Source organism: Triplophysa rosa, linkage group LG7 (assembly GCF_024868665.1).
Source record: "Triplophysa rosa linkage group LG7, Trosa_1v2, whole genome shotgun sequence".
Classification (NCBI taxonomy): Eukaryota; Metazoa; Chordata; class Actinopteri; order Cypriniformes; family Nemacheilidae; genus Triplophysa; species Triplophysa rosa.
Window position 1 is genome coordinate 25064530 of NC_079896.1, and position 25672 is coordinate 25090201.

The following is a 25672-nucleotide window of genomic DNA, read 5'->3' on the forward strand; positions in this document are numbered from 1 at the left end:
CATAAAGACAGCACAATTACATGTAAACAGTATATTGTTTTAATAATATATTATTTTTGCGTTGTTTCTTTTTTGCATTGTTGCATAATGTATTTAGACATTTTTATTTGAATGTTGAATAATGTTGAAAAGTCATATTTATATTTATATAAATGCAGCACAATGATTTATAAACATACAATATAAATTATGTATCATTTTTGTGTTGTTGTTGTTTTTTGTATTATTGCAAATACAAATTTGGTTTTGCAGCAATGTTATACGTTTATAATTTAATGATGCAATAATCTAATAAATGAATAATTATATTTTATAAGGTGGCTAATTTGTATGAATTTGAATCTGTATGATTTTAGAAAAAGATATGACGTTTTAGATCTCTAAACCCAACGTCACAAATGCAAAGGCAGACCCCAATAAAACGAACGAATCGGATCGTACAAATTCCTACGAAGTAGCCACCTTGTAAAATAGCTACTAATTGTCATCAGATTGGGTTAGAAATTCTAAAACCAATCATTTATAAATTAACCATTGCTCTATTCAACAACTAACATCATTAATTATGAAAAGACTGGAGAGTGTTTATTCATTAAATATTCTTATTCTGTGTTCAGTCACAAAGTTCATTTAAACATTATCAGTTAAGTCTGCTAACCAATCATTGGCCAGCACCCTGTCTGGTGTCCTGTGGTATTTAATGGCATTCTTTTGGTTTATTGAGAGCGTTTAGTTTGGTTTGATAAGCAGCACAATGACATATACCTAAAACCCACACCCACCGGCTTCACGGGGTCCATTCTGGAGATAACTGGTTTAAACATAGTTTCTCTATGACTCTGTAATATACTCCGTTTTGTTGGTCAAAAACATTTCGGGAAAGATTGGAAAGCCTTGGAAGACAAACACATTGGGCTTTCTTCAAGACAAAGTAATAAATCACATGTAACCTTGGAACATTTACCAATGCCGTTGTTGCATGTGTGTGAAACCAAGAGATTTCCCTGGAGGAGAATGCATTAGGGTGGAGTCTAGAAAAAATCATGTTTGTGTGTTTTGTTTCTCTGGACTGCTGCGTGTGTTGGAGCAGTTTGTGGGAAATTGTTTTGTTTTGGGTTGTGGGTTTAGAGTATACGTGTTCATAAACAGTACCACAATGGGTTTATTGGAGACCCTGTGCGGCTTTCTGATGTCGTAATCAGTGCATCATGGGAACTCGACATCTCAGGGACTTTATTTTCCCATCACGCTCCCTGAGGCCCAACATGCCCACCTGCTGCAGAATCTCAGTATGAAAACAAACTCTTCACAGTAATGCTTACACACACACACACTAGTCTGTCATTGCTGGGCTGCATTGTCCTATTTGCCTGTTTACATCCATTTGGATGGTTTGTGACCATTTTAATGACAACTACATCCCGATAAATTCTCAATATCACAACATATCGCAAGGTTTTGTTGCAATTCTCATTATTCTCAAAAGTGATTCTTATAGTAATAGAATGATTTTGATCAGCAAAAATTCAGATTAGTTCAACATTCATTTATACAGAATTTACAGATATAACATAAACAGGTCTTTGCATTACAGTTAAGAAAATATGAAGAAAATGTGTTTAATTGTCATCACAGTATTTCCACACTGTGGTCCTACAATGTGCTTTATTTTATAAAAATAAAATATTTATTAAGTCTACTAAGGGATCATTAAATTTACAAATAATGTAAGAACTGTGCTTCTTGTAAATACTGAAGTGCATTATGCATGTTATTTGTCATGATATTCAGATGATTTGAAAACAGATGTATCGTAAGGTGATTATTCATTGAAGTGATTGATGCCCACAAGCAAGTTGTGATAAACTGCATACGAACTATGTTTTATTTTTGGGTAATTATAAATCAAAATGCTTTTTGCATTATTGTTATTTTTGCATTATACTCACTTATTATACAGAATGAAGTTTATTTAAATCAATTAAATATTACTCAGAGACTGAAATGTTTGGTCACAAATCACAAATTCGTTGCCTTGAAAATAGAGTTCATTGAGTGTTAAAGCATAAAGTTGTTTTTATTGTCGATTATAACAAAAATCTTGTATGTAAACCAATGAAAAGGTGTATCCTGTTGTAAATAATAGTGAAAAATCACTTTTAAAACAGTTGTTCCACATTTTGACACATCCAAGTCAGCTTGAAAAGAGATCCACTCATAACGTGCTAAGACATCCCATCTCTGTGAATTCTCAGTGAATCTATTGCAGATTTATTTTCCTGCATATTTAATCCATCATGGCACTTCTTTAATATTGTATCTTCGTTGAAATGATCAATAATTTCTAACTGTCAGGATACCAATCACATATCACAACACATTCACCAGACGTTCCCACGAGCGCTGCCTCAAACAGCCTACAACTCACAGTTTCAACGAGGAGAAAAGTGCAAAGTCACAGAGTGAGAGAGTCCTTCTGTGTCTGTCTCTTTCTCTCTTCATCTTCACCCCCTCACTTCAGTATCTGGAGCATCTGTGTATGAATGGAGATAATGCAGAACTGCAGGTAGATGCCAAAAATACCCTGTACCAACCGATACATCTCTGAACGGACTGATTCTGACTAAACGCTGATCTCATATACTGGTCAAAGTGGTCAGACTGGAGTAATTTACTGGTTTTTAAGAGGTTTGATCATTTGTCAGGCTGGACTTGCAAAACTCATGGTCTTTTTTTTATAAACATTTTCTGGTTCAGACACGTATTTAAATAACATGGGCAGATTCTGAGCGGTTTTAAACCTTTTTCTGCTTCTTCACGACCGTACCTTAACGCTTTACAGGACAGATTTTGTGGAATGTGGAATGGACATTCTGACACCATGGAATGCAAGCCAAGCTAAAATAAGCGAAAATTCAGGTATAAATGTGCTGTTTGTATCTATAAGCAGGTGAAACATGATCAATCTCTTTCTTGGCCCTGCTTTTAAGGCCGACTTGGCCTGTTTTTATCACGCTGGTAAGCATTTCCTCACTTAAGAAGGATGGAGATGATACTCACTTGAGAACTTGTACCCTTCCGAGAAACTAACTGTGACATAAATGACTTGCGAGATGCTAAAATGTTATTTGAAGCATTAAATCCTAATTTCGATAAAAACTCATGTGACATTAAAGGGATAGTTCACTCAAAAATGAAAATTCGTTCATCTATAACTCGCCCTCAGATTGTTCAAAACCTGTATACATATCTTTGTTCTGCTGAACACAAAGAAAGATATTTGGAAAAATGTCAGTAACTATTATGTTTGGGAATAGAATACAAAAATTTGCGCAGAAGATGCGAAATGTGAATCGCCCCATTCACAATAAAGCGCAATATAAATGCCTCATCATTCATTCATTCATTATCTCTCTCTCTTTCTCTTCTCTATCTCTTGTCCCCAACCCCTCTAGTGATCGGCCCATCCAGATAGCTGACCAAATCAATGGGCAGCCGAAAGAAGCAAGGAAAGGCCCTGTTAACACACAGCTCAGACAAACGTGGTGCCTGATTCTGATTGGACGAGGAGAGGGGCGTGGGGGGAAGGGTAGCAAAAAGACTATGTGGGCATTACAGACATGATGCTGATGATACAAATGGTGAAATTACATATATATTTATGTCCTGGTATTCAGTGTCTACTCAGTCCCACCTTTGATGATTCAGATTCAATCCCACACACACATTTTTCTGTCCGGCAGCGAGGAGAGGATGAATCAGCACAGTGCCGGCCTCTGGAGTCCCGCTGTGGGATGTGACTGTCGTCTGTGATGATGAGAGGGATCGGATCTCAGGTTTGAGTCAACACCAAACAGCCAGAGCCGGGAGGTGCACTCTCTGGGGAGGAATCTCAAAGTGATTAAAAATCAGAGCCAGAGGCGTGCGTGCGTGCGTGCGCGCGAGAGAGAAAGGTCATTTTGATTCTTACGCTCACTGGTGGAGTTTTGGGTCAGGGGTGGGCGGTACTTTGTCTGGAAAGTGAATCGCAGTGGTTCAATGTCCTGGAGATTTTAACGAGAGTCGTGCTGTGGAGACGTGCTTATGTTTCTAGCGTTGAAAAAAATTCTGGGTTATTTTCAGCATCATTTCTTTGTTCCGCATCCGTGGGTTGCTGTTTATTACGGCAAACAAGAATTTTGAGTAGTTTCCAAGTGTGTGTGAATAAATCAAGGAGGTCTGTAATACATAAAGAGAACTATGCCATACCATTCCGGTTCATCTATTGCAGATTCTCGGCTGGTCCATGATGCGTCCCCGGATATAGGGATCTTACCATTGTTGCTGATACATTTTTCAAAATATCTTCTTTTGTGTTCCACTGAAGAAACATTCAAAGGCTTTCAACAAAAAATCTTTAGGTAAAACAAAAACCTCATAATATTCCTTTGAACAGATCACCAAACAGACCCCACAGTGCCGTGCACTCAGGAAGTACACGAGTAAAGCGCTTGTACCGTCAGAATCAGTCATACATACTGACATCGAATCTGATTCAGATCGGCTGGTGACAGAGCGCTTTGAGGCAACGTCTATGCATGATGCACATTTCAGCCTGCAGCTGCATGTCGGATGAGCAAACGCCGGTTACTCGTGATACATTTTGTAAGATATCGCTTGCTTCCTGACGAGTTTGTTTAACAGGAAGCTGTTGTGAGTGCATGAGAGTGTAACGGGAATGTAGAGAGATGGATTGTAGAAACGACACCCGGTGAGTGGTGTATTTGTAGCGAGCTGTAAAGATAAGGTCACATTAATCTGTTGTGTGATATCCATCCCTTACCCCAGACTGACAGTAATGACAGGGCGTGGGAGAGCAGAGCGTATAGAACGCTATGTGCCAGAATAGATCAAGTCCTGAGAAAATATAAACATTGAGCTACACTTAAAGGGACAGTTCACCCAAAATGTAAAATTCTGTCGTCATTTACTCACCCTCGAGTAATCTGTATGCATTTCTTTGTTTCCGATGAAAACAGAGAAAGATATTTGGAAGAATGTTGTAAGCAAACAATTCCTGTCCACCATTGACTACCATAGGAGGATCAATTTCTTTATAAGTTTCTTTGTTCTGATGAACACAAAAGAAGATATTTTGAAGAATGTAGGAAAACAGTTTTGGGGCACTTTTGACTATTATTGTCATTTTTCCTACTATGGTAGTCAATGGTGTCCAAGAACTGTTTAGTTACAAGCATTCTTCCAAATATCTTTCTGTGGGAAAAATAAACTTATTTTGAAATCGAGGGTGAGTGAGTAATGATTTTTTATTTTTGGGTGAACTGTCCCTTTAAAGTGAGTCTTCAGGTCTTTCCTTTTTCTTTTGTTGTATCTTCCAACATTTCGTAATTTGTCAGAGTCATTCTGCTCTTTTAATGACTTTTTAAAGTCTCCTTGACCGTCACTGCAGTAATTAACTTTCTGTGTGTGATTATATGGATTACTGGCCGAAGAAATCCCTATAGATTCTCTCATAGCATTAGCATAAAAAGGTCCCATATTCATAATCATTCCCACGGGAATGCAATTTGATTTGCCGTGCGAATAGAGATCTCTTGATTTTTCCTCCGGCCCGGAGAAGGCTCAGAGCACCTGGTATTTTTAGCAAACTCTGCATTACCGAGTGCAGTGCCTGGAACAGATTTCTCTCATTTACAACGTTCTGTCTTGTCTAGGATACGGGAAAAGAGCTTCTAATTGGGCGATATTTACTGCATTTGAACATTCTCATGCGTTGTCAGGTTTTATGGGCTCGTGGGCACTAAATACAGCGTTGTAAAAATTCGCTGAAATGAATAACGTGCATGATCCAGATGTATGTTTCACCTGATCATTTAAGGTCATCTGCTAAAGTATCTTCATGCAATTAATATTCAGTAAGTGAAGCTGCATATCGTTTTAGTTTTTAGTCTGCGAGCGAGCTGCATTCAGATTCGGAGCTGTTTTTGCATGTCACCGCACAGTCACGCATTACAAAGCTTTGTGCTGTACTCCTTTATAGCTGTCGACATCTACCGCACTACAACACTCTCTTAAACCTCTTCCCAGTGGAGGGAGATTAAATATAAATGTTACATAAACCTGCAATAAAACTAAATTTGTGGGTATTACATACGTTTTTACGTAAGGACATGTTGGATGCAATAATACACGGCGCTCGGCAGTTATACGGAAAAAATAACCATTGTCCATAGCTACACTGTATAACTGACCACTCATATATCCCTCTCTTTGCTGTCTTCAATAAATAATCGTAGCTCAAATTAATATTTTACGTTGAAGAGCTCATTTGCAAAAACAGATTCGTCTTTTAAAATGTTTCCAAATCATGTTTTTTTATTGTGCATTCCTATTATAATAAATAAACCTGTAGTTGGGTTGTTTTGATTAAGTAATTATAAAAATAACTAAAAAATACAGCTAACACAATAAAAACATGTAAATGTTAAATAACACAATATGAAAAAAATAATGTTTTAAAAAAACGGAGTTATCTGTTTTTGCAAATCAACTCTTCATACCATATGTAGTTATAATAAGGTTCACCATCACCCTGTTGGGGTTAATGTATATAATAATGACTTCTGGTTGTAAAAGTGAGTTTGCCAGCAGAATAAATGAAGAGTCTGTGTTAGAAACATAAATGTCCGTCCCCAAATAACACATTTCTCCTGTTCTATTCTTGGCTGCTCGGAAAGAGCTGATAATATAAAGGCTGGGGTGGTAGAAAATGGGCATGCAGAGAAATTAAGGAACGTCTAATGACTGATGCTATCTCTCTGCACTTTGAGCTCTTGCAGTCAGTAATTAGAGCTGGTAAATTAGACCCCATTCAGGCTAAAGACTATCATTCACACAGTGCTTATGGACCAGCTCCTAAGTGCCTTATCTCCGCCTCCGATCTCCATCTTTACCAAACTCTTGTGTGGAACGTTCTCAATGCTTTGATATGTTTATTAGGTCCCTGACATATCTAAATTCAGTTTTCACTTCTGCGTTTTGACCCTTCATTTGAATGGTTGATTTGATCACTTCCTGTTGAACAGGAGGTTGTTAACAAGTTACGAGCCATTTGGTTACCAGTGTTCTTCAAAGTATACTTTTTGTGTTCTGCAGAAGAAAGAAAGTCATACGGGTTTGGAAAGACATGCGGGTGAGTTCATTGTGGATGAACTATCCCTTTAATATTGTGGTTAACCATTGAGGCAAAAAGTTGATTTATTTGGTAGTGATTATTCAATAGTGATCTTCAATATTAAGTATTAAAGTGACATATGAAAGGGAAGGAATGCAGAATTCAAATCTAAAAAATATTCTCATTGAAGTGTATCTGAGCTTAACTAAGTCATCTGCGTAGAGTAACTGAATAGATGCTGATGTTTCCATCACGTCACTGAACCTTGAGCTGTCAGTCCTCCATCTTCTGAAGCAGATCATATGCTGTACAGTATTTATAGAAGCAGTGATGGGCTGCTCGATAGGCAGATTGAAGAACTGACCTGATCCGACCTTGTTGGGATGTCCAGACTGGACTGGTGCAGTGACTAGGTTCTGTTGCGCCTCGCCTCTGACTACGTCTACACTAATCCAGATACATTTACGTTTATAAATGATCTTCGTCCACACTATAACGTTTTCCACATTAAATGGACAGTTCACCATTCATCATTTACTCACCCTCGAATTGACTACCATAGTAGGAAAAAATACATTTTTTTTTGTTCTGTTAAACATAAAAGAAGATAGCAAACAGTTCTGTGGTACTTTTGACTACCATTGTCATTTTTCCTACAATGGGAGTCAATGGAGTCCAAGAACCGTTTGGTTACAAGCATTCTTCCAAATATCTTTCTCTGTGTTCAACCAAAGAAAGGTTAGGACTTCATGGCAGAATTCCCATTTTCGGGTGAACTTTCCCTTTAAAACCTCTGAAAACACTGACATCCATGTTGTGCGAGGAAAATGTAACGTAAACATAACGTAAGCCGCTTCAACATGCATCGTCTCTGTCAGTCGTTTTTTTTCTTTCCGCCTCTTTGAAATGTAGCGGCAATGCAGAGCAAAGGCACAGAGTTTGTAAATGAACGGTTACTGCTGTAAACATACCGTCTTCTTTAAAAAGATGCAATCTGAAGTATTTACAAACTGACATTAACACTATCGAACTAGAGGTCACCCAAAATAACTGTAAAAAAACAGAAATGTTCTGCTTTTTTTCAAGGAAAATTGGGTTTTTCATGTTTTCTTGCACATCTGCCGTCCTTTTGTGTTATTTATATGTTTTTAACCGTATTTCAAAAATACGTTAAAAATCGGTAAAATTCTGTAAAACCAGTCAAATTACATTTTTACATCACGCGTGAAAAATCTGTAAAAAAACAGTAAGATTCTGCTAAATAGTGATTGAAAGCAGCCTTTTTTGTTGCTCACACCACAACATAAAAATGGTGCCTTCAGATTTATCCACTTTGGAAAGTGTTTTATTATAAAAAGCTCATTTTTTGTTGACAAACATGCTGTCTCTGTGTAAATGTAAGGCCAAAAAGAATCTAAAACACAAACGTATTAATGTGGATAAAGCCCATGATATTCCAACTCCATGCTTTACCCTGTTTTTATCAACAGCTCCATCTCAATCATACACTCCTTTACTTCCCTTCCTCCTCTGTAATCATAACATTTCTTTCATCGTAACCTATCTGCCACACCTTTACCTCCGTAACTTCTCTGCTGTGCCTTCTTTGGTCTGAGACCAACTCTTCTTCACCTCCTTTACTGTAATCATAACCTTTCTGCTCCTTCCCCACAACATTTCAGCTACTGGCCTCAAACCTCCTCTCTGTCTCCTCTCCTCCCTGCCATCCCTCCGTTCTCCTCGCATCTCAACCGTTCGCTCCTTTCCTTTACTGTACTGCAATGCAGCAGAGCGGAACTGGGCGCAGCTCAGGGAACCTGAGAGACCAGCCCTCAGTCAGCTCGCCTGCACCGCCACGGATGCGTCTTAATCACACTGCGCTGCCTTTCTCTCTACCCTACATCAGACACACACACTGCACTGAATGAGTCTGTCTGGTTCTAAGGCTGACATTGATTGATCTACGATAAGTGAGTCATCCAAGAAATGCATTCGTTTTCAAAGAACATATTTTTTGTATGTTTTCAAATAAAAAAGATGAGAGAATATACTGTATACTGTGTACAGTGTGGACTTTACAATACAATGCACCTGACCCTCCATTGAGTCCATTCCCAATTTGATGGAGGCCTCTCCTTACACCCAATTTTTAACTTCTATTTTAAGTCATTATTTGGTTGCACTATCACATCTTAAGTTTTCGCAAAAATCTGCATTTGCTTCAGTTTTATGTAACTGGACACAAGTCAGATGAGATGATGTGACAGAATGTTTAAAACATAATGCCTATGATTTCTCTTCAGTACTGTAGTACGCAGTGTGCAGTATTTATTTAATAAAAAAAATAATGTTGTGTCTACACCAAACGCGAATTAAGCGATTTGCGCGAGTAAATTGCATACAAAGTCAATGCAAAGATGCGAATCGATGGAAACTTGCGCCAGGCGATGCAAATGATGCGGGGCGGCGTGATTGCCAAGAACACACGGCAATCGCGTCTCTCACGCAAGTTGAAAAATGTTCAAATCGAGCAAGAAATTTGCCCTAAACAGCTCGCTGACCCCAACTGTTTGACACGTGAAGACACTCCCCGTCGCGTGATGTTTTTCGCGTCACTCGTGCAAAAATAACAAACTATTCCCACGAATAATAAAGAGCGAGGAACGTGTTAAGTGTGAACACAGACTAAGAAGAAAAAAGATGTGCCAGGAACATAAATATCTATGCGTTTTAACCGAGATCTCAAAGCACAGCACAACACATCTTATCTACACAGCGTTTCTGATAAGAGGATCAATCGAATTCATCGCACGCAAATACTCTGAAACCAAAATCCGATCGCAGCCGCCCTGATGAAGCGGCCCTGAAGGCGGATCTCAAAAGCAAAGCGAAAGCTTTTCACGGTATTGAAGTGGAGAAAATGATTAGTTATTTATGAAGCAAAAAACTTTAAAACCCTCTGAAGTTGAGCCACGTTAAAGAACCCGGTTTCTTACAAAGAGATGTGTTGTGAAAGACCGTCGTGGGGTTTCTCTCGTCCTCGGTTCTCCCGACGCAGCCCAACACGTCTAATTTGCATAAAAACAACCCGAACGAGCGACATGGGAGCTGGATTGCTGACGAAAGCTTCGTGTCTTAAATTAGTGAAACAAATAACGACCGCCGCGTGTAAGTAATGAAAATCCTTTAATATTTTGCACATAGATATATTTATATTATTATCGTTATAATAATAGCTGTAAGTCAAAAATAATAGTCATTATATGCATATAAAACTAATCCATTAATTTACTATATGTACTGTGTTGTAGTTCTGTCTATAAAACAACATGAAACCTCATCAGCTTATATACAGGAGCTAAGCGACAGAAAAAAGCCAACAAACACACGTACACACACACGAAATCAGTGCCAAACACTGACGACGACATGTACAGTCATTGCACCGTTGATAAAAACGATCGGAGATATGGAAAAACAAACAAACACTGACGCTCCTTTAAAGAGGTTTGGATGAAAAAGGAACAATGTATATTTCAGTTTTGCTTCAAAAGAAACACTAAAGCACCTTTGAGTAAGCCACGGCGTCTTGTTTTATGTGTCCTAGTGCTAGTGAGAATGACACGGACAGACACGTACTGTATGTAGAGAAGGGAACGTCTCCAGTGTTTGAGTACCCGGACGCAGTACTGTTAGACATCTGTAAACCACAGGACACGAATATATTCTCACAGCTCTATGTGTGACCGCGTATTGTGCGTGCGTCTTCTTACGCCGGGACTGGCAGGAAAAACATGTCGTGTCTCACTTCAGTCTCTTTGAAATGACTGCACCCTGTCCAGGGGTCCCCAAAGCAAATCGCTGTTATGACAACTGAAATGGGCTCTGACTTCCCAGGCCATCGCATCCGAGATGAAGGGATGGAACACCTGCCCCGTGAAACAGACAGTGAGCGGCGTGGTCAAGAGGAGCCATCGAAACTGTGAAGGAGAGAAACATTTTACTGTCAGTGAATGATCACAGTTAATAGGTATTTAACGGAACAGGTCACCTGAAAATAACAATTTTGTCGTTTATTCTTCTGCTGTAGCCTACTTCCTCAATATTATTAAAAAATAGTATAACTGTCACACAATTTATCACCGTCACACAGCCTTTTCTTCTTCCCTCATATCATAAGTTATCCACTTTTTTGTTTTCACCAATAACCAAAACGAAAATTTAATGAAAATTGAAACTGCAGAGTTTCAAATGGACAAAAAAAGCACCATAGCTGTAGTTCATATAACTTTATAACGTACATTTTAATAATACAAATTCTGTCGTCGTTTATTCACCCTCATGTCATTGAACACTTGTATTTGACTCAAGAAGGTATTTTGAGAAATGTTTCAGTGGTTCTGGGTTCATACAATGGAACTCAACGGGAGCCAATGTTGTTTGGTTACCAACATTTCTCAAAATATCTTCTTTTGTGTTCTGCGAAAGAAAAAGTTAGGTTTAGAATGACATGAGGGTGAATAAAAGATGACAGAATTTTGGGTAAACTATCCCTTTAAAGGTCCAGTGTGTCATTTTTTAGAGATTATCTATTGACAGAAATGCAATATAATCTACATAACTATGTCTTGAGGGGTGTATAAAGACCTTATATAATGAAGCGTTATGTTTTTATGATCTTAGAATGAGCTATTTCTATCTACATTTCTACTGTGGGTCTTACATGGAATTCGCCATGTTGTTTCTACAGTAACCCTTAACGGACAAACTGCTCTACAGAGTGCGTTTTGTAAATACGTTATCTCCTTCAGCAAAGAAGGGAAAACATGACGACATCTTTGTTCTGTGTCAGCCACCGTAGTGCTTCGAAAGGGAGGGGTGGAGTGAGCCGTTGGGTGCAATTCGCAAACTCACCAATAGATGTCGCTAAAATCACCGCATTGCTCCTTTAAACTGCCCTACAAAGGCAAAAGACGTTAACTCGCTGGAGTGTGGAACTGAGAAAAATGAGTTTAAATATTTTTATTTGTTATTTTGTTATGGGCTTTTCAAAGTTACAACCCATTCTTTTCTCCACAAAACAATGAAATTTACGCAAGATACAAATCCATGATAAAGGAGGGCTTGAATGTCCCAAAAATATCAATAACTTATTTTTGACCAAAAATGAAGTTACTGCCTTTTGCCTTTGCTGGGAAGCGTACTTTAAAGCCAGAAATTTTAAATGTTTGGTTGGACTAATCCTTTAAACACGTCAGATTTACAGAAATCATTCACTTTGGCTTACAGAGGTGACCACAAATAGAAAACAAAAAAAATGAGTATCCCAGTGACATTTCAATCCTGTTGGGATTGGTGAACATTCCCTGAGGATAAACGCATGTCTTTGACTTATTAAATATTAACCAAACCATTTTTTATCCCTTTATGAGATCACGGATAGACAGGGTCACCTTTGCCTTTTATTCACACACACAGAATTACACACAGACAGGGAACGGCATGAGTCTCACTAACCGTCAATATATCAAATAGCCTGTATAGAAAATGAATACATTTGAATAAGATTTATATCAGAGTCAAAATGATCAAAATGATGTGTTTTTTTATCTCGATCTGGTATACGTTCTGTATCCTAACAACATCTGAGACTGAGGTGATCACTGACAGATTAGATCTACGTAAAACATTTAAAGTTTAGTTTTCTCCATTCTGTACCATATTCCTCATATTTGAATGGCTAGTTAAACCCGGGGGGTCATTTTAAGCAAATATTGTGCAGATATTCCCTCCGGACGTCACTATTGGCCACAGCATCCTCACTGAAATGGAACCTCATAAGTGACTGAATTGAAGTGCTCTACATAGGCAGCAAGTCCATTAGTCTCCGCCTCAGACAGCGCAGACCGCAATCCATTCACTGTCCGTCTGATGCATATTCCACATAAAATTGGAAAGCACTTGTGAAAATGGCAAACTCCAATCAGGTTACCTGACTGCTATGTCATTTCCAGGACTGATGGTGTACAGTTCAGTCCCTCGGGAAACGAAATACACGTGATGTTACCAGCTCTTCTGAGAAATGTGAGGAAGTTTGCTCGGTGGAACGAGATGTTTAAAAAAATGTTTCGAGATTTGTTTGAGCCATTAAACTAGATATCCACAACCACTGTATTTTCGCCTTTGCTTTATGGCTGCGAAATAATCGGTTGATAAAATTTTGCATTACAAGCATCTGTAAAACATAGTTTAGGGAGTTTTATTTCATGCTGGCCTTTTTTGGATTTCCTACCTTAAGTGAAAGCTGTTGAATAAAATAAACTAAACCCCAATTAATAATAAAAATACATTATAAGCGCACACAAAAATCTAACTGAAATAATAAAGCTTTCTATCTTTTCGACCTTTTTATAGTTCTTGTACAATTCTGTGGTGCTAATTGCTGTGGTAATATTTATTTTCAAGAAGCATCAATGTTTTAGTGTTTATTGAGCTTATATCATTGATTACGATATATCGGTATATTGCTAATAAACAAAACCTGTACATATTTTCACATATTTAACAATTATTTTCCAATTGTCCCTGTCAGAAAATTCCAGAAATTTCATGGGAAGGCGGAATGATGGGTGACTACGTCTGGAAGTTGGTTCATGAGGACAGCATTAGTCATAAAAGACAAAAAATGTACACTTCTGAAGTTCTGTACGACTCATAACTGTTATGTTAAACTGTTGTTTTGAGCTCAGTGTTACGCCAGTACCCTGCCATTTCAACGTACGAATAATAATACCGAAATGTACAAACAGTATTTATGGTACTCTCAATATATTTAAATCATCATTCCCCATCTTAAATGAAAATGTTGTGTATTCTAGAATCGCCTACGATAGAAAGAATGATTGCTTAAAAAACAAGGTCCAAAGCAGCATAGTTTGGCTGCTTTTTATGTGTTAAAGGCTTTGCATCAGGATGCTTAAAAATGCAGTGAGGTTGCTGAGCGAGGTTTGGACCGGAGCCCAAGATATTCTGGCAGAACTCACCTGTCCCAGATCTTCACATTCCTGCAGTTGTTGCTGCAACATCCAGCTGATATCAAAGCTGTGAAGAAAAGAATTTTGTGACATTACTGACGTGATTTATAATAGCAGCTTACTGTCTCAATGCAAACTTCAACACCGGGTGCATTTGGGGTTTGGAAGTGTTTGGATATCATTTGTGTATTATGTGTCACGATGTACTACTTGGATATTCAAAAACGATCTTTGTGTTTTACATTTACAATTGGTTTTCCCTTTTTAAATGGCATAAGGTTTATCACATTAAAGGGATAGTTCGCCCAAAAATATAAATTCTGTCATCATTTATTCACCCTCGTGTCATTTCAAATTGTTCAAAATTTCAAAGTTTGTCTTCTGTGCAAAATAAAAGAAGATATTTTGAGAAATGTTTTGTGTTCATACAATGGAAGTCAATGGGAGCCAGTGTTGTTTGGTTACCAACGTTCTTCAAAATATCTTCTCTTGTGTTCTGCAGTAGAAAGTCATACAGTTTTTGAATGACATGCGGGTATGTAAATGATCAAATCATTTTCATTTTTGGGTGAACTATCCCTTTAAAGGCAAACCTTCTTATGTGACTTATTGTCTGACTCATTTTCTCCTGCTTGCTCGCCCAGACTAACAGACTGCGAACCTGTCTGCTTTTCCCATATGCCACCCCATCAAACCACACACACACACACACACACACACACACACACACACACACACACACACACACACGCGCACACGCACACGCACACACACGCACACACACAGTGACAGTCTTTTGAGCTGAGAAACCTCAAGCTGCGGAGGGTATAATCTACATAAGATACTCTTTCAGTGTCACCTTCTCGTACAGGACAACACAAACGTGACGTGCAGCATGCACCTTTCATTGACAGGCCGATGGGAGGTTAGGAAGCTTTCCTCACTGCTTAAAGACATTCGATCCTCATTCAGATACAGTGACCGTACATCCATTCTGTCTGAGATCACATCCATTAAGAGGGCATCGATAGTGCTCTATGTTTCATTCACTGAGCTGGCATCCTGCTTCTGCCGTTTCATCTCATTATCACATTTGCTTCAGGCATGCACACGCCATTAAACATTCATGACGGTTTGTGGACTTCTAAGAAACGCTATAGGATTTGACTGACATCTAGGCCTGTTCATCGACCTAAACACAGATAAAGTGGGAAATGACAAAGTGGCGTGAACTAGGGTGACCACCCATCCCGCACAGCATTTTCACCCCTTGTCCCGCACACCGCATATTGAGAAAATGTCATCGGTCTGTTGGTTTTTAGTTGTCAAATTAAAAAACACGTTCTTCAACCCGAAACCCCGTCACATGCGACGCTTGTTTGCGCCAGTGTTTATTTAAATAATTATCCTCCCATGTCAACTTGCCAAATAAAAACTCACTAAAACATCGTAAATTGTGTGGCTTTGAAACTGTGTTTAGCCTATAGGTTGTGGTTAGCGTATTAAAATAAAACTTGTTTGCAAATCATGAAATTCATTATTTAACAAAAATACATTTTAAATGAGAAACTCTTTTTTATTATTTGTTTGTTCTTTATTCCTTTAGTTTCCTCTTTTTGAGAAGATCTTCAAAGTGTACAACATGATAACTCGGCGTCTGACCTCTGTGCTCAAAATTTAAAGAGACAGTGAACCTTAAATTGAAATCTCCAAAAAAAATGTTTATGTTATATAACATTTTATTGTTGTAGTTGGAATGGACTAAATAAAAAAATATCTTTATAAGCTAAAAAATGATATTAAAATGTTTTCATTCTGTTATTATATCACAGTTTTACGCATTTTCAATGTTGTCCCACATAAACAGATTATCTGTCCCATATTTGGTTTGTTGGGTGGTGGTCACCCTAGCGTGAACGCACACCAAAGCTGATGTTCAAGAGATCAAACAACAGATGAGCTGTACATATAATCTGCAGTTATACTGTTTACATCACACACATATCACACGTGGGTCGTTTTATGGTATTTTAAGGGTGCTTTTATATCATTTTCAAAGCTTGACAGACCCTGGTCACTGTATGGAAAAGCAGCTTCGACATACTAAAATATTGTGTATTCCACAATATGTTTGGAACAGCATGGTGGAGGTGTTTTTTTAACAATGCACATTGTAAAAAAGCTCTTGAAATAAAATTGAATTGCATTAATTGAGTCAAATTGCAATTCTGGTCAAAATGATGAAAGGTGAATTTGACCCCCAAAAAATCTTTAAAAAGTGGAAAACGTTAAAAGGAATGATGCATTTATATGCCTATATATAAAACCATTTATGGGGTCTTGAAACTGCCGTACTGCATCATCTAAATCATACCCACAATGCCTCACACTGACATGTTAACTGGAGGTCATTGCACATTCATGACTGTATTAACTCATATTCCTTCAGGCAGTGTCATGTTTGCTTCGTGTGTGCTCCAAACTAATGCTGGCTCCTTAAAGGGATGGTTTACCCAAAAATGAAAATTCTGTCATCATTTACTCACCTTTAGATTGTTCCAGTCCTGTATCAATTTCTTTGTTCTGCAAAACACAAACTGAAGGATATTTGGAAGAATGTCAGTAACCAAACAGATCTCATCCTCCATTTATTGACATAGTAGGGAAAATAAATACTATGGGAGTCAATGGGGGATGAGATCTGTTTGGTTACTGACATTCTTCCAAATATCTTCCTTTGTGTTCAGCAGAACAAATAAGTTTATACAGGTTTGGAACAACCCGAGGGTCAATAATGATGACATTTTTGGGTGAACTATCCCTTTAATCGTGTATACTGTAAAACAAGAGCCGTACTACATGCAACCTGGATTCTTGCTCATGAGTTTCTTAGTAAGAATGCTCTTTTTAAACGAAGACACATTCTTCCAAAACCATTTCAAATGTCCTTCTCTATCTTTCACATTCCCACCATGAACTGGTTTAACAATGTAAACATGAAGTCCTATTTACTTTCTTAATGGCTTACTTTTCTTAAAGGTCCAGTCAGTGAAATCTAGTGGCAAGGATGCGAATTGCAACCAACCGCTCACTGCCCCCGCCCCCATTCGAAACACTACGACGGCTGACAGAACATGGCGAATTACATGCAAGGCGACCCGCTATCTATATAGATAAAAATAGCTCATTCTAAGATAATAAAAACAGAACGCTTCATCGTGAAAGCTCTTTATACACCTCTGAAGACATAGTTATGTATATCATATTGCATTTCTGTCAATAGATCTGCCAAAACATGACACACTGGACCTTTAATGTCTCGGAAATAGAAGACATCATAAATACTTTTTCTTCAACCCCTCTACTCCAATCACCTGTCTTCATTATGCTGTGGAATGCACTTTTTACAATCCAATTGTTGATGAATAAAGTAAATGTAAGGTTCGTAATCTTGAATTGTCAATTTGGTCGGGGACATAAGGGAGGACCACCCTTAAAGATATCTTTCATAAGTGCTATTCATTTCTTTAGGTATAAAACCACATTAATGCATCTTTAAAGAGACACATGTGGGACCTGAGCCACAAAGCCAAGTTTTTTTGTGAAAGCTCACAATCCTCACACAAAGCCATGACTCAACAGTCTGAGCCCGCCGTGTAAATCCATTAGGGGACCCGTGACTAAGAGCTTAGTGTAATATTCTTACCCGAGGAAGCAACATGCTGGAATATGATTCGCATGCAAAGAATTATGGGACATTTCGTCATTTGCCAGATCTCGTCTTTGTTCTTTTCATTTGCTTAAAGCATTCACCGCGTAAATGTGAAAACCAATTACACTCTATAGGATTTTTATGCATAAGCTTAAAGGTACAGTTTGTAACAATTTTGCAGTAATATCCAAAAACCACTAGGCCAGTGTTAAATATTTTGATCAGCTGAGTACTTACAATATCTCAAATGTTTCCAACTACTTTCTAAACAGTGACACGGGGCTATGCAGTCGCCTGTCAATGGCCTCATATCCGCGTTACCCCTTGTTACGCCTTTACTGACGTAGAAACCGCATGACAACAGTGTCGCGGACAAATGCGGAAGTAGTGTCTGGCATCTTGCAAGCCACTAGCTTGTTTCGAGCAGTCACTTATTTATGGACCACAATTATACGCAACATTTATAAAACGTTATTACTTTACCTCGTCCGCTAACATGATTTCTTGTTCCCGTCTGATTGATGGCCAGTTGAAGACAACAGATCCCATCATTCCGCGCTCCTTCACTGCGTCATCAAGCTTCGCCATTGTTGTTGTTTTGATCGTGCGCCCTCTAGCGGCGGTTTTACAAACTGTAGCTTTAACTGCCAGACTCCACATGTCATTCAGTACATTTAACGAATAAAACAAATAAATTATTTATAAAAAAAGTCTTGTGTGTCACTGAGAACTTGGGAGAACATTGCGAACTTGAATTTTTCACTACATCAGTCAGAGAGGCGAACACCTGCGAGATGTGGCGGACAGGTATTCGCCTACTGTATGTGATGCAGTAAACACGGCCTCTGGGCTAAATTTAGATTGAGTCAGAGGGGGGTATCTCCCAAGGTCATGAGGAGAGCGCACAACACAGCATGTATGCTCTCACTAAAACACACACACAGTTTGAGATACAGGTCTACTGAAACCACAGGCTTCCCCAGAGATAGAGAGCTTGAGTTTAAAGAGGTCTGACTTTATATTATGGGGAAATGGCTTTTTTTGTTCTCAAGAGTTGTGTAATGGCCCTTTTGTCTCGACTTTAAAAGCCTGGCTCTTATCTGTGGTATTAGCAAGGTCTGGGATTTAAACTCTGAAGTAAAGTAGCTAAGAAAGAAATCTCACATGATTTTGAGTTTCAAACACTTTGTCTCGAGCTTTTGCGCATGGGACTTCACGCAGAATGTAGAACGCATCATTCGACAGCCCTATAAAAAACCTTAAATCTGCTCAGCCTGCAGGCACAGGAGACGGAAAGAGAAAATAAAATTCAATAGAGAAAATGGCTTTTGATTCAAATGTAAAATCAGAAATCTAATTTTTGCCATTAACATGACAGCATTGCCTAATCTACGGTGTGATTCTTATACGTTTCATTTTACAGGGAGTTTTTTTGAGCATATGGCCAAAATATGTAAAAGAACTTGTGTTCAGTGCCATGTATTTATCGTTGATGTCTATGTAATGAAAAAGTTGATATCATTTGATTGATGACTTTTGATTAAATCGTACACTTTATAATATACTGTTTAATAAAGTTTGGTCCAAATGGTGTGTCGACCTTGATGGAGAAGCCACTGAGGCGCCAGTTTTCTTAAACATCAAATGAAAACAGACGCTTGTGCTCCCTTATTATCGTCACTATAGGGTCACCATGTTCTCTTTCCATTAGACTGTGTGGTTTTATCAACTAACTGCAAGAAAAGTTCATCATGATAGAGAAGTTGCGATCTTTAACGTAAAGATATCAGTTGTGTGTAGAAACTGTGAATAAACGTTCGTTCCTTGGAAAAGACAGAAACCTGTTCTCTGTGTGCACCCAAACCTTGCTGAATAACCCTACTGTCCTGTTTACAAATATGTGAATTAAACTTTCAGAATAGAAGGAAGCAGAGAAATGAAAATAATCTGAAAACCCTTACAAGATTATTCGAATTCAAATTCAATTTTATTTATATAGCGCTTTTCACAATGTGGATTGTTCCAAAGCAGCTTTACAGGAGAAAAACAGAACAACACAGAAAATGTAAAACACAGCACAGTGCATGGTGTTTATAGAACAAGATCATTCTAGTAAATAATATCTAATAAACGCAGTCTCCCGGTGAGCAAGCCAACCAACAATGCCCTGTGGCGAGGAACCCAAACTCCAACGAGAAATAAATGGAGAAGAACCCAGTCTCAGCCGGGAGGGCCATATCTCCTCTGACGTGTCACAGCTGCACTCCGTGAGTTTGATTCAAAGTTACTGAGTAAATGTTTATGAAGAATACGGAGAGTTTATTAGGACGTTTCATTTGTTGAAACAGTTTGGGTCGAATTTGTCTTGGAAAATAATAATGGCATAATGAGTGCAGCTATAACTTCAAACTGCTGTCATGTGATGTAAGTTTAGCATTTAATACTAATCATTGTAAATTTAGCATTAATGTGACTTTATCATTAATTATCACACAACCACACAAACTGCAACACACTTGCATTGATGTTTTAACAGGTACACAGTGCTGTTTGTGTCGGTACATGAGTTTAGATGCAATAAGAATGTTCATCCTGCAAATCACATCCAAAGCTCTTATGTCACAAAATGTGAGATTTAATCCAGGTTAAACTGTGACATAACAGTGACAGAACTCCAACATTCAGTTGAACCATGCAACGCTAAGCTTCCTGTTGACAGCGTACTTATCAAAGTACCTTCAACAAGTACAAGACGACATTCTTGCTACCCACAAAGCTCAGATAAACACACTGCTAACTTAACGTAAAAACCATCATTTCCACAGGAGTTGCATTGGGATGGTCCAGGGAATATAAGGATGATATGGAAGTGTGCAGGGGTCGGTTGACATGTAGTTTTCCCACCGGGACCGACAGCAGAAGCGGCGCTGTGACAGTGACGAATGAACACAGCCGCCCTACAATGCCACAAGCATTCCATGACGACAACAGTTGTTTTGTTGCCGTTTTGAACTTAAAAGCCATTCTTAAGCGCCCTTACAATTTCTAAAGCTATTATTTATCGTTCAATAAACAACTATTATTGATTTTCCGTTGAGCTGGTCGTTATTTTGACGGCCGCAACGAAAACTTCTCTCTACACCTCCACAAGCGAGCTGAAGAAGTTCTTCGCTGGATTTTGAGTTCTTTAAAGGGCATCAATCTGATCGTTCCTGGTTCTTATTTCATCTTCAGAAGCTAATGAATGCAAAGCGAGTCACGTTTCACCTTGAGGTGAGGCTTTTATGGGCGGCGTGGACCATAGGCTGCTACTCGGCACGTTCTCCGACAGAAATCGTTATTCACATAGCACACAGCTTTGATTTTCACCATTTCTCATAGTAAAAGATGCTTGTGTGTGCGTTTATTGAAAATCACGTGGGATTGGGAGAAATCAGCACTGCTTTCATCTTCTAAGTCAACTATTTGCTTTAATCACATAGAGCAACGAGACAAAACTCGGATTCTAGATGTGTCTCAGTACAAAACGCCATGGGATTACCATGTCGGACATACAGTATACCATGTTATACTATAGTATTCTTGTACGGAGTACCTTTTAAAGCATATCGCATGGTATTGGAATATAATTTAGTATCATAGTATATACTAAGGTTTAACATTACATACTCATAATACCATATTTTTTTAACTCAAGATTTTGATGCAGTACTCCCAAACTCAAAGTTTCTCCTAAAATTGATTTAAAGAAATAAAAACAGACAGAAATGAGAGCGTAATTGTAAAAACACATGAAGAGTATGGAGGTGTAAAATGAATGTATTGTAGAGGTAAAATAATCTGGATTTGGGTAAACTTGATGAGAAATGTTTGAGATCTTTAATAATTTTGACGTTCGATTGCGGACTCGAACAAACTGAGGTCAGTTTGTGAAATCGTTGATATGTCTTCTGCAATTTTTGAGACATTTGTGAGACTTCTTTTTGTTTTTTTCAGGAGATTTAAGCAAAAATTTCTATTTGGCCTGCATTTAATCTCATTGATGACTAGTAGAAATAATTGAGATAATCAAGAGATCTCATCAGATCGTTTTTCTTTATGGGTATATTTCAAATACGTAATATATTTTTGAGTTACATGTTTTCCTAACAATTAAACCCATGACTTGCATATGGAAGTGTGTGGAAAGTAGGACATTGTGTGAATGGATGCAATCCCCAGAACTGTGTCCAGTATTTTAGGTTTGAATCTCAGTGATGCTGGCACAGGTCTGAAGTGCTTTCAGAAATAATCTGCTGTGGAAGAGCCAATCTCGAGTAACGTTAGCAGAGCCAATGGCAATCTAACTGTGGATTACAAGTCAGTCAGAGAGAGATTGCAAGGAGCTTTGCACATGACATGGCCTGGTGAATCAGACAAGATACAGGTGGAAGAAAATGCATTTGTGCATTTTGGATAATCCTGCCGAAAATGATCTATATCGCTTATTATGTTTTTTCTTATTGGTTAATAGTAAAGTGGGTAAAAATGAAATATTTTCTTAAAAGGAGAAAGATGACTAGAATACATGGGTTGGATTTCCAGGGAACACGCATGCTGATAAAATGGATAAAAGTTTCACATTCACAAGTGTAAATTGTAAAATAGGGTTTTTAATCTGACCCACCATTCACTCCATTGTAAATGCTCCGATGGTGTGGAGACAGCTCATCTCCGGCCAGTCTCCTTGGCGACGCTTCTCTACCAGGGCTGCCAAACTTCCGGTGCTCAGGTCCCATGTTGTACTGGTGCCTCAGCATCTCAGGACTACCTCCCAGCTTGCTTTTGTCATGATGAAGCTCTGACGTTCCCAGCAGCAGCTGTCTAGATTCCGGGCTTCCGGGTCCACTCCCTAAACTGCCCCTGTGCCTCTGAATGTAGAGCTCTGGATTCATGACCTGTCCTGAAGCCAAATGGTGCTTCGGATGAGTCTCCGGGCTCCTGTGGCCCAGCGACCGGCCGTACTTTTCCGGACTGAGCCCTCTAATCAGCCGGTGGTCAGGCACAGATATGGAGCCACAGCGAGGCCGGCAGGGTTGGGGCAGAACGAAGGGATACTCCAAGCTGGTGCTTCTGTGTCGGACAGGCGGGTCAGGGCTGGAGATCTCCCCGCGATCTCCTCCGCCCTTCCCGAGACGTGACTTTTGGAGATCCGGGCTGCTGTTCCCAGGAGGCTGTGGCTTATGGTGTGGATGATCCGAGCTGTCGGCGCTTCCTGCACTAGACGTGCTGCTTCCGTCCCCAACGTCCCGCAACAAGCCGGGCACCAGGAGCCCACTCTGGCTGTCGATGGAATTGCGACATCCAACGGAACCCGTTCCGCTGTGGCCTCCTCCGCTAACTCCCTTCTCCTCATCTATCAGCACACAAAGTTCCCTGAGCTCCAGGTTCTCCTGAATCACCTCCTCCTGTTTGCGCTCCAGTTCTGCCAGCTTCTGAAGGTACAGCGCCACCTCCTTACGCATGACGCTGGCACTAAAGTGACCCAGACGCTGCCACTCACGCGACACTCGCTTGCCCTTCTGCCGGTCATCGTCCAAGAAGCAGCACAGGTCTCGCAGTTCCCGATTGTCGTCTTGCAACTTCTGATTTACATCCTTACCATCACCAGAGAAAACATAAAAATACTGTATATTATTAGAAAATATGTTTTTAGAATTGAAATTCAAAATGTATGTTTACAGTCATTTTGAGATCAAACAAATCGTATTATCAACCCACAAATATTGAAGTCGAAGTTAATGTTTGACCAGGATTTTGACCAGCAAATAGAAAACCTATATTATTTGTAACAGCAAATGATATGCACACAATGTAATTGAGCACATATTTTAAACAAACAAAATATATTTACATTTTGAAAATAAAACCTGTTTTTGCATTTTGGCAACATACTGTACGTATATCTTAAATATTGACCTGGCAAACTCAAATGTCATTTCTGTGCTTCAGAATCTGTCATGAAACTAAAGTAGCTCAAAGCGGTTGTAACCAATCAGTAGTTTTTTATTCCTTGCCTTTAAACATTCCTTGAAGATACAACAGTCCGAAGCTACTGCAGTGCTGCCTTGTTGCACCATCTGCATACATCACAAGACTTTGAATCGACTGTTTTATACTGAGCCAATGATATTTTCTATCCCCAGACACCCACCACCCCCCTACACACACTCACACACAACAGGTGTGATGCAAGACAGAACTGCCAGTTCAATAAACAAACTAGTTAATAGAAGTGGAAAGTTATTTCTCAAAGTTGATTTGTTTTGAGAAGCTTTGCATTTTAACACATAAGCATAGAATGTTCCAGGCATTATTCCTGCAGGACAAATGATGTGCACCTACACGCACAGCTGCGCTCCCATGATCTCATCTGCTCACCTTCAGCCCCCGGATCTCGTTCAGATGCAGCTGGAGGCTGCGGTTCACCTCCCGAATCAGATTGCTGTGGTCCAGAATAACGCTCATTTTATCGGCTTCAGACCTCCGGATTCGCTGCACCAGCTCCTCTTTGCTCAATTGAAGGAGCTCCTCGTCGGTGAGGTTGGAAATGTCTTCTGCGGGACTTTCCGGAGCCTCGGGTCCAGACAGCTGAGGCTGTGCTTGTTGAGATTGTGCTTTCTCCATCAGAAGAGACGATGCCGATGTGATACCGGGAGCTGATGAAATATTAACGAGGCAGTCAGCATCCGCTGGAGTCAGGGAGACGGAGAGCGCATCGCGGAGTGATGCTCGTATCCGATGCCCTTAGAGTGGGAGTCGCCTCGACTTTTCCCAAAGCAACAGCTGATGCGGCTTAGTAGAAGGAAGGGCGGCATGCAGAACGAGTCCGCGCCGGCTATTCAGCATCGACTCCCGTGCATAGTTCTCTCAAGTTTGGAAAAGTGATCGTATGGGATGATGTGCGGGGTGTGGGCGCTTTCAAGCGGCCCGGTGAGCTTGCCTCCGTCCGTCCGTGCGCGCTCCAGCATCCTCATGGAGGCGAAGGAGAGACGGCTGCATCCTTAGCAAGAGCCCGGGAGAAATGAGCGTGACTGCAGCGACTTAGTCTCTCTCTCTCTCTCTCTCTCTCTCTCTCTCTCTCTCTCTCTCTGTGTGTTTTCTGTATGCTGGGTTGCTAAGAGGTGATGCTGCTGTAAACTGTGCTCTCAAGCTTGTATCCAGCGCCATCTAGACATTACAGAGAGGAGGAGCAGGTGAACGTGCTAAAAAAGACTTTATTCCCACTTAAACATTTTGAATTGTGACCTTTTTTCACGTTTTCAAAATTAAGAAAAATAAACAATCTTATAAACTATGTACTGATTGCATGTAAAGATAAACCCAGGTTAAAATAGTTAATTCTGTGATCAACAACTCGTTTTAAATGTCAAAAGTAAAAAATCCAATATAGGGATGTGTTTAGTAAAATGTAATAAAACGTCAGGTTGTCACACACAGCTAATGACTTTAATTGAGTGTAACAAAACAAAACAAAATATACAAGAATCACACATTCTAAACTGACCAATAATTGTTCAAAATCTGTCTCCTAGACTTAATAAAATGTGGGCTTACTATTAATACAAAATATATATTGTACATGATGTCAACATGTTTATTGTTAATAATGTCATAATATAATATTACATAGCAACATGGAGTAGAGTCCCAGATGGAAATATGATATTGATTAAATGTTGAAATTTCATCAGAATCATCATTTTGGTTGAG

The 25672-nt window shown here is 39.2% G+C and overlaps 2 protein-coding genes across 3 annotated transcripts in view; both read right to left on the reverse strand.

Moving 5' to 3' along the window:
• The window catches only part of LOC130557303 (uncharacterized), a 62676-nt gene that overhangs the window by 18136 nt on the left and 18868 nt on the right, over positions 1-25672 (reverse strand). The window lies entirely within an intron of this gene.
• Positions 235-25025, reverse strand: ccdc85al (coiled-coil domain containing 85A, like). 2 transcript variants are annotated; one of them, XM_057337718.1, is made up of 4 exons: positions 24341-25025; positions 22587-23586; positions 14218-14275; positions 235-11154 (listed from the first exon to the last, which is right to left on the reverse strand). In XM_057337718.1, the coding sequence occupies exons 1-4, from the start codon at positions 24584-24586 to the stop codon at positions 11136-11138; spliced, it is 1323 nt and encodes a 440-aa protein (XP_057193701.1). In that variant the 5' UTR covers positions 24587-25025; the 3' UTR covers positions 235-11135. The 2 variants fall into 2 exon arrangements, with proteins under 2 accessions (XP_057193701.1, XP_057193702.1); XM_057337719.1 differs by having other exon boundaries at positions 22587-23556; positions 24341-25023.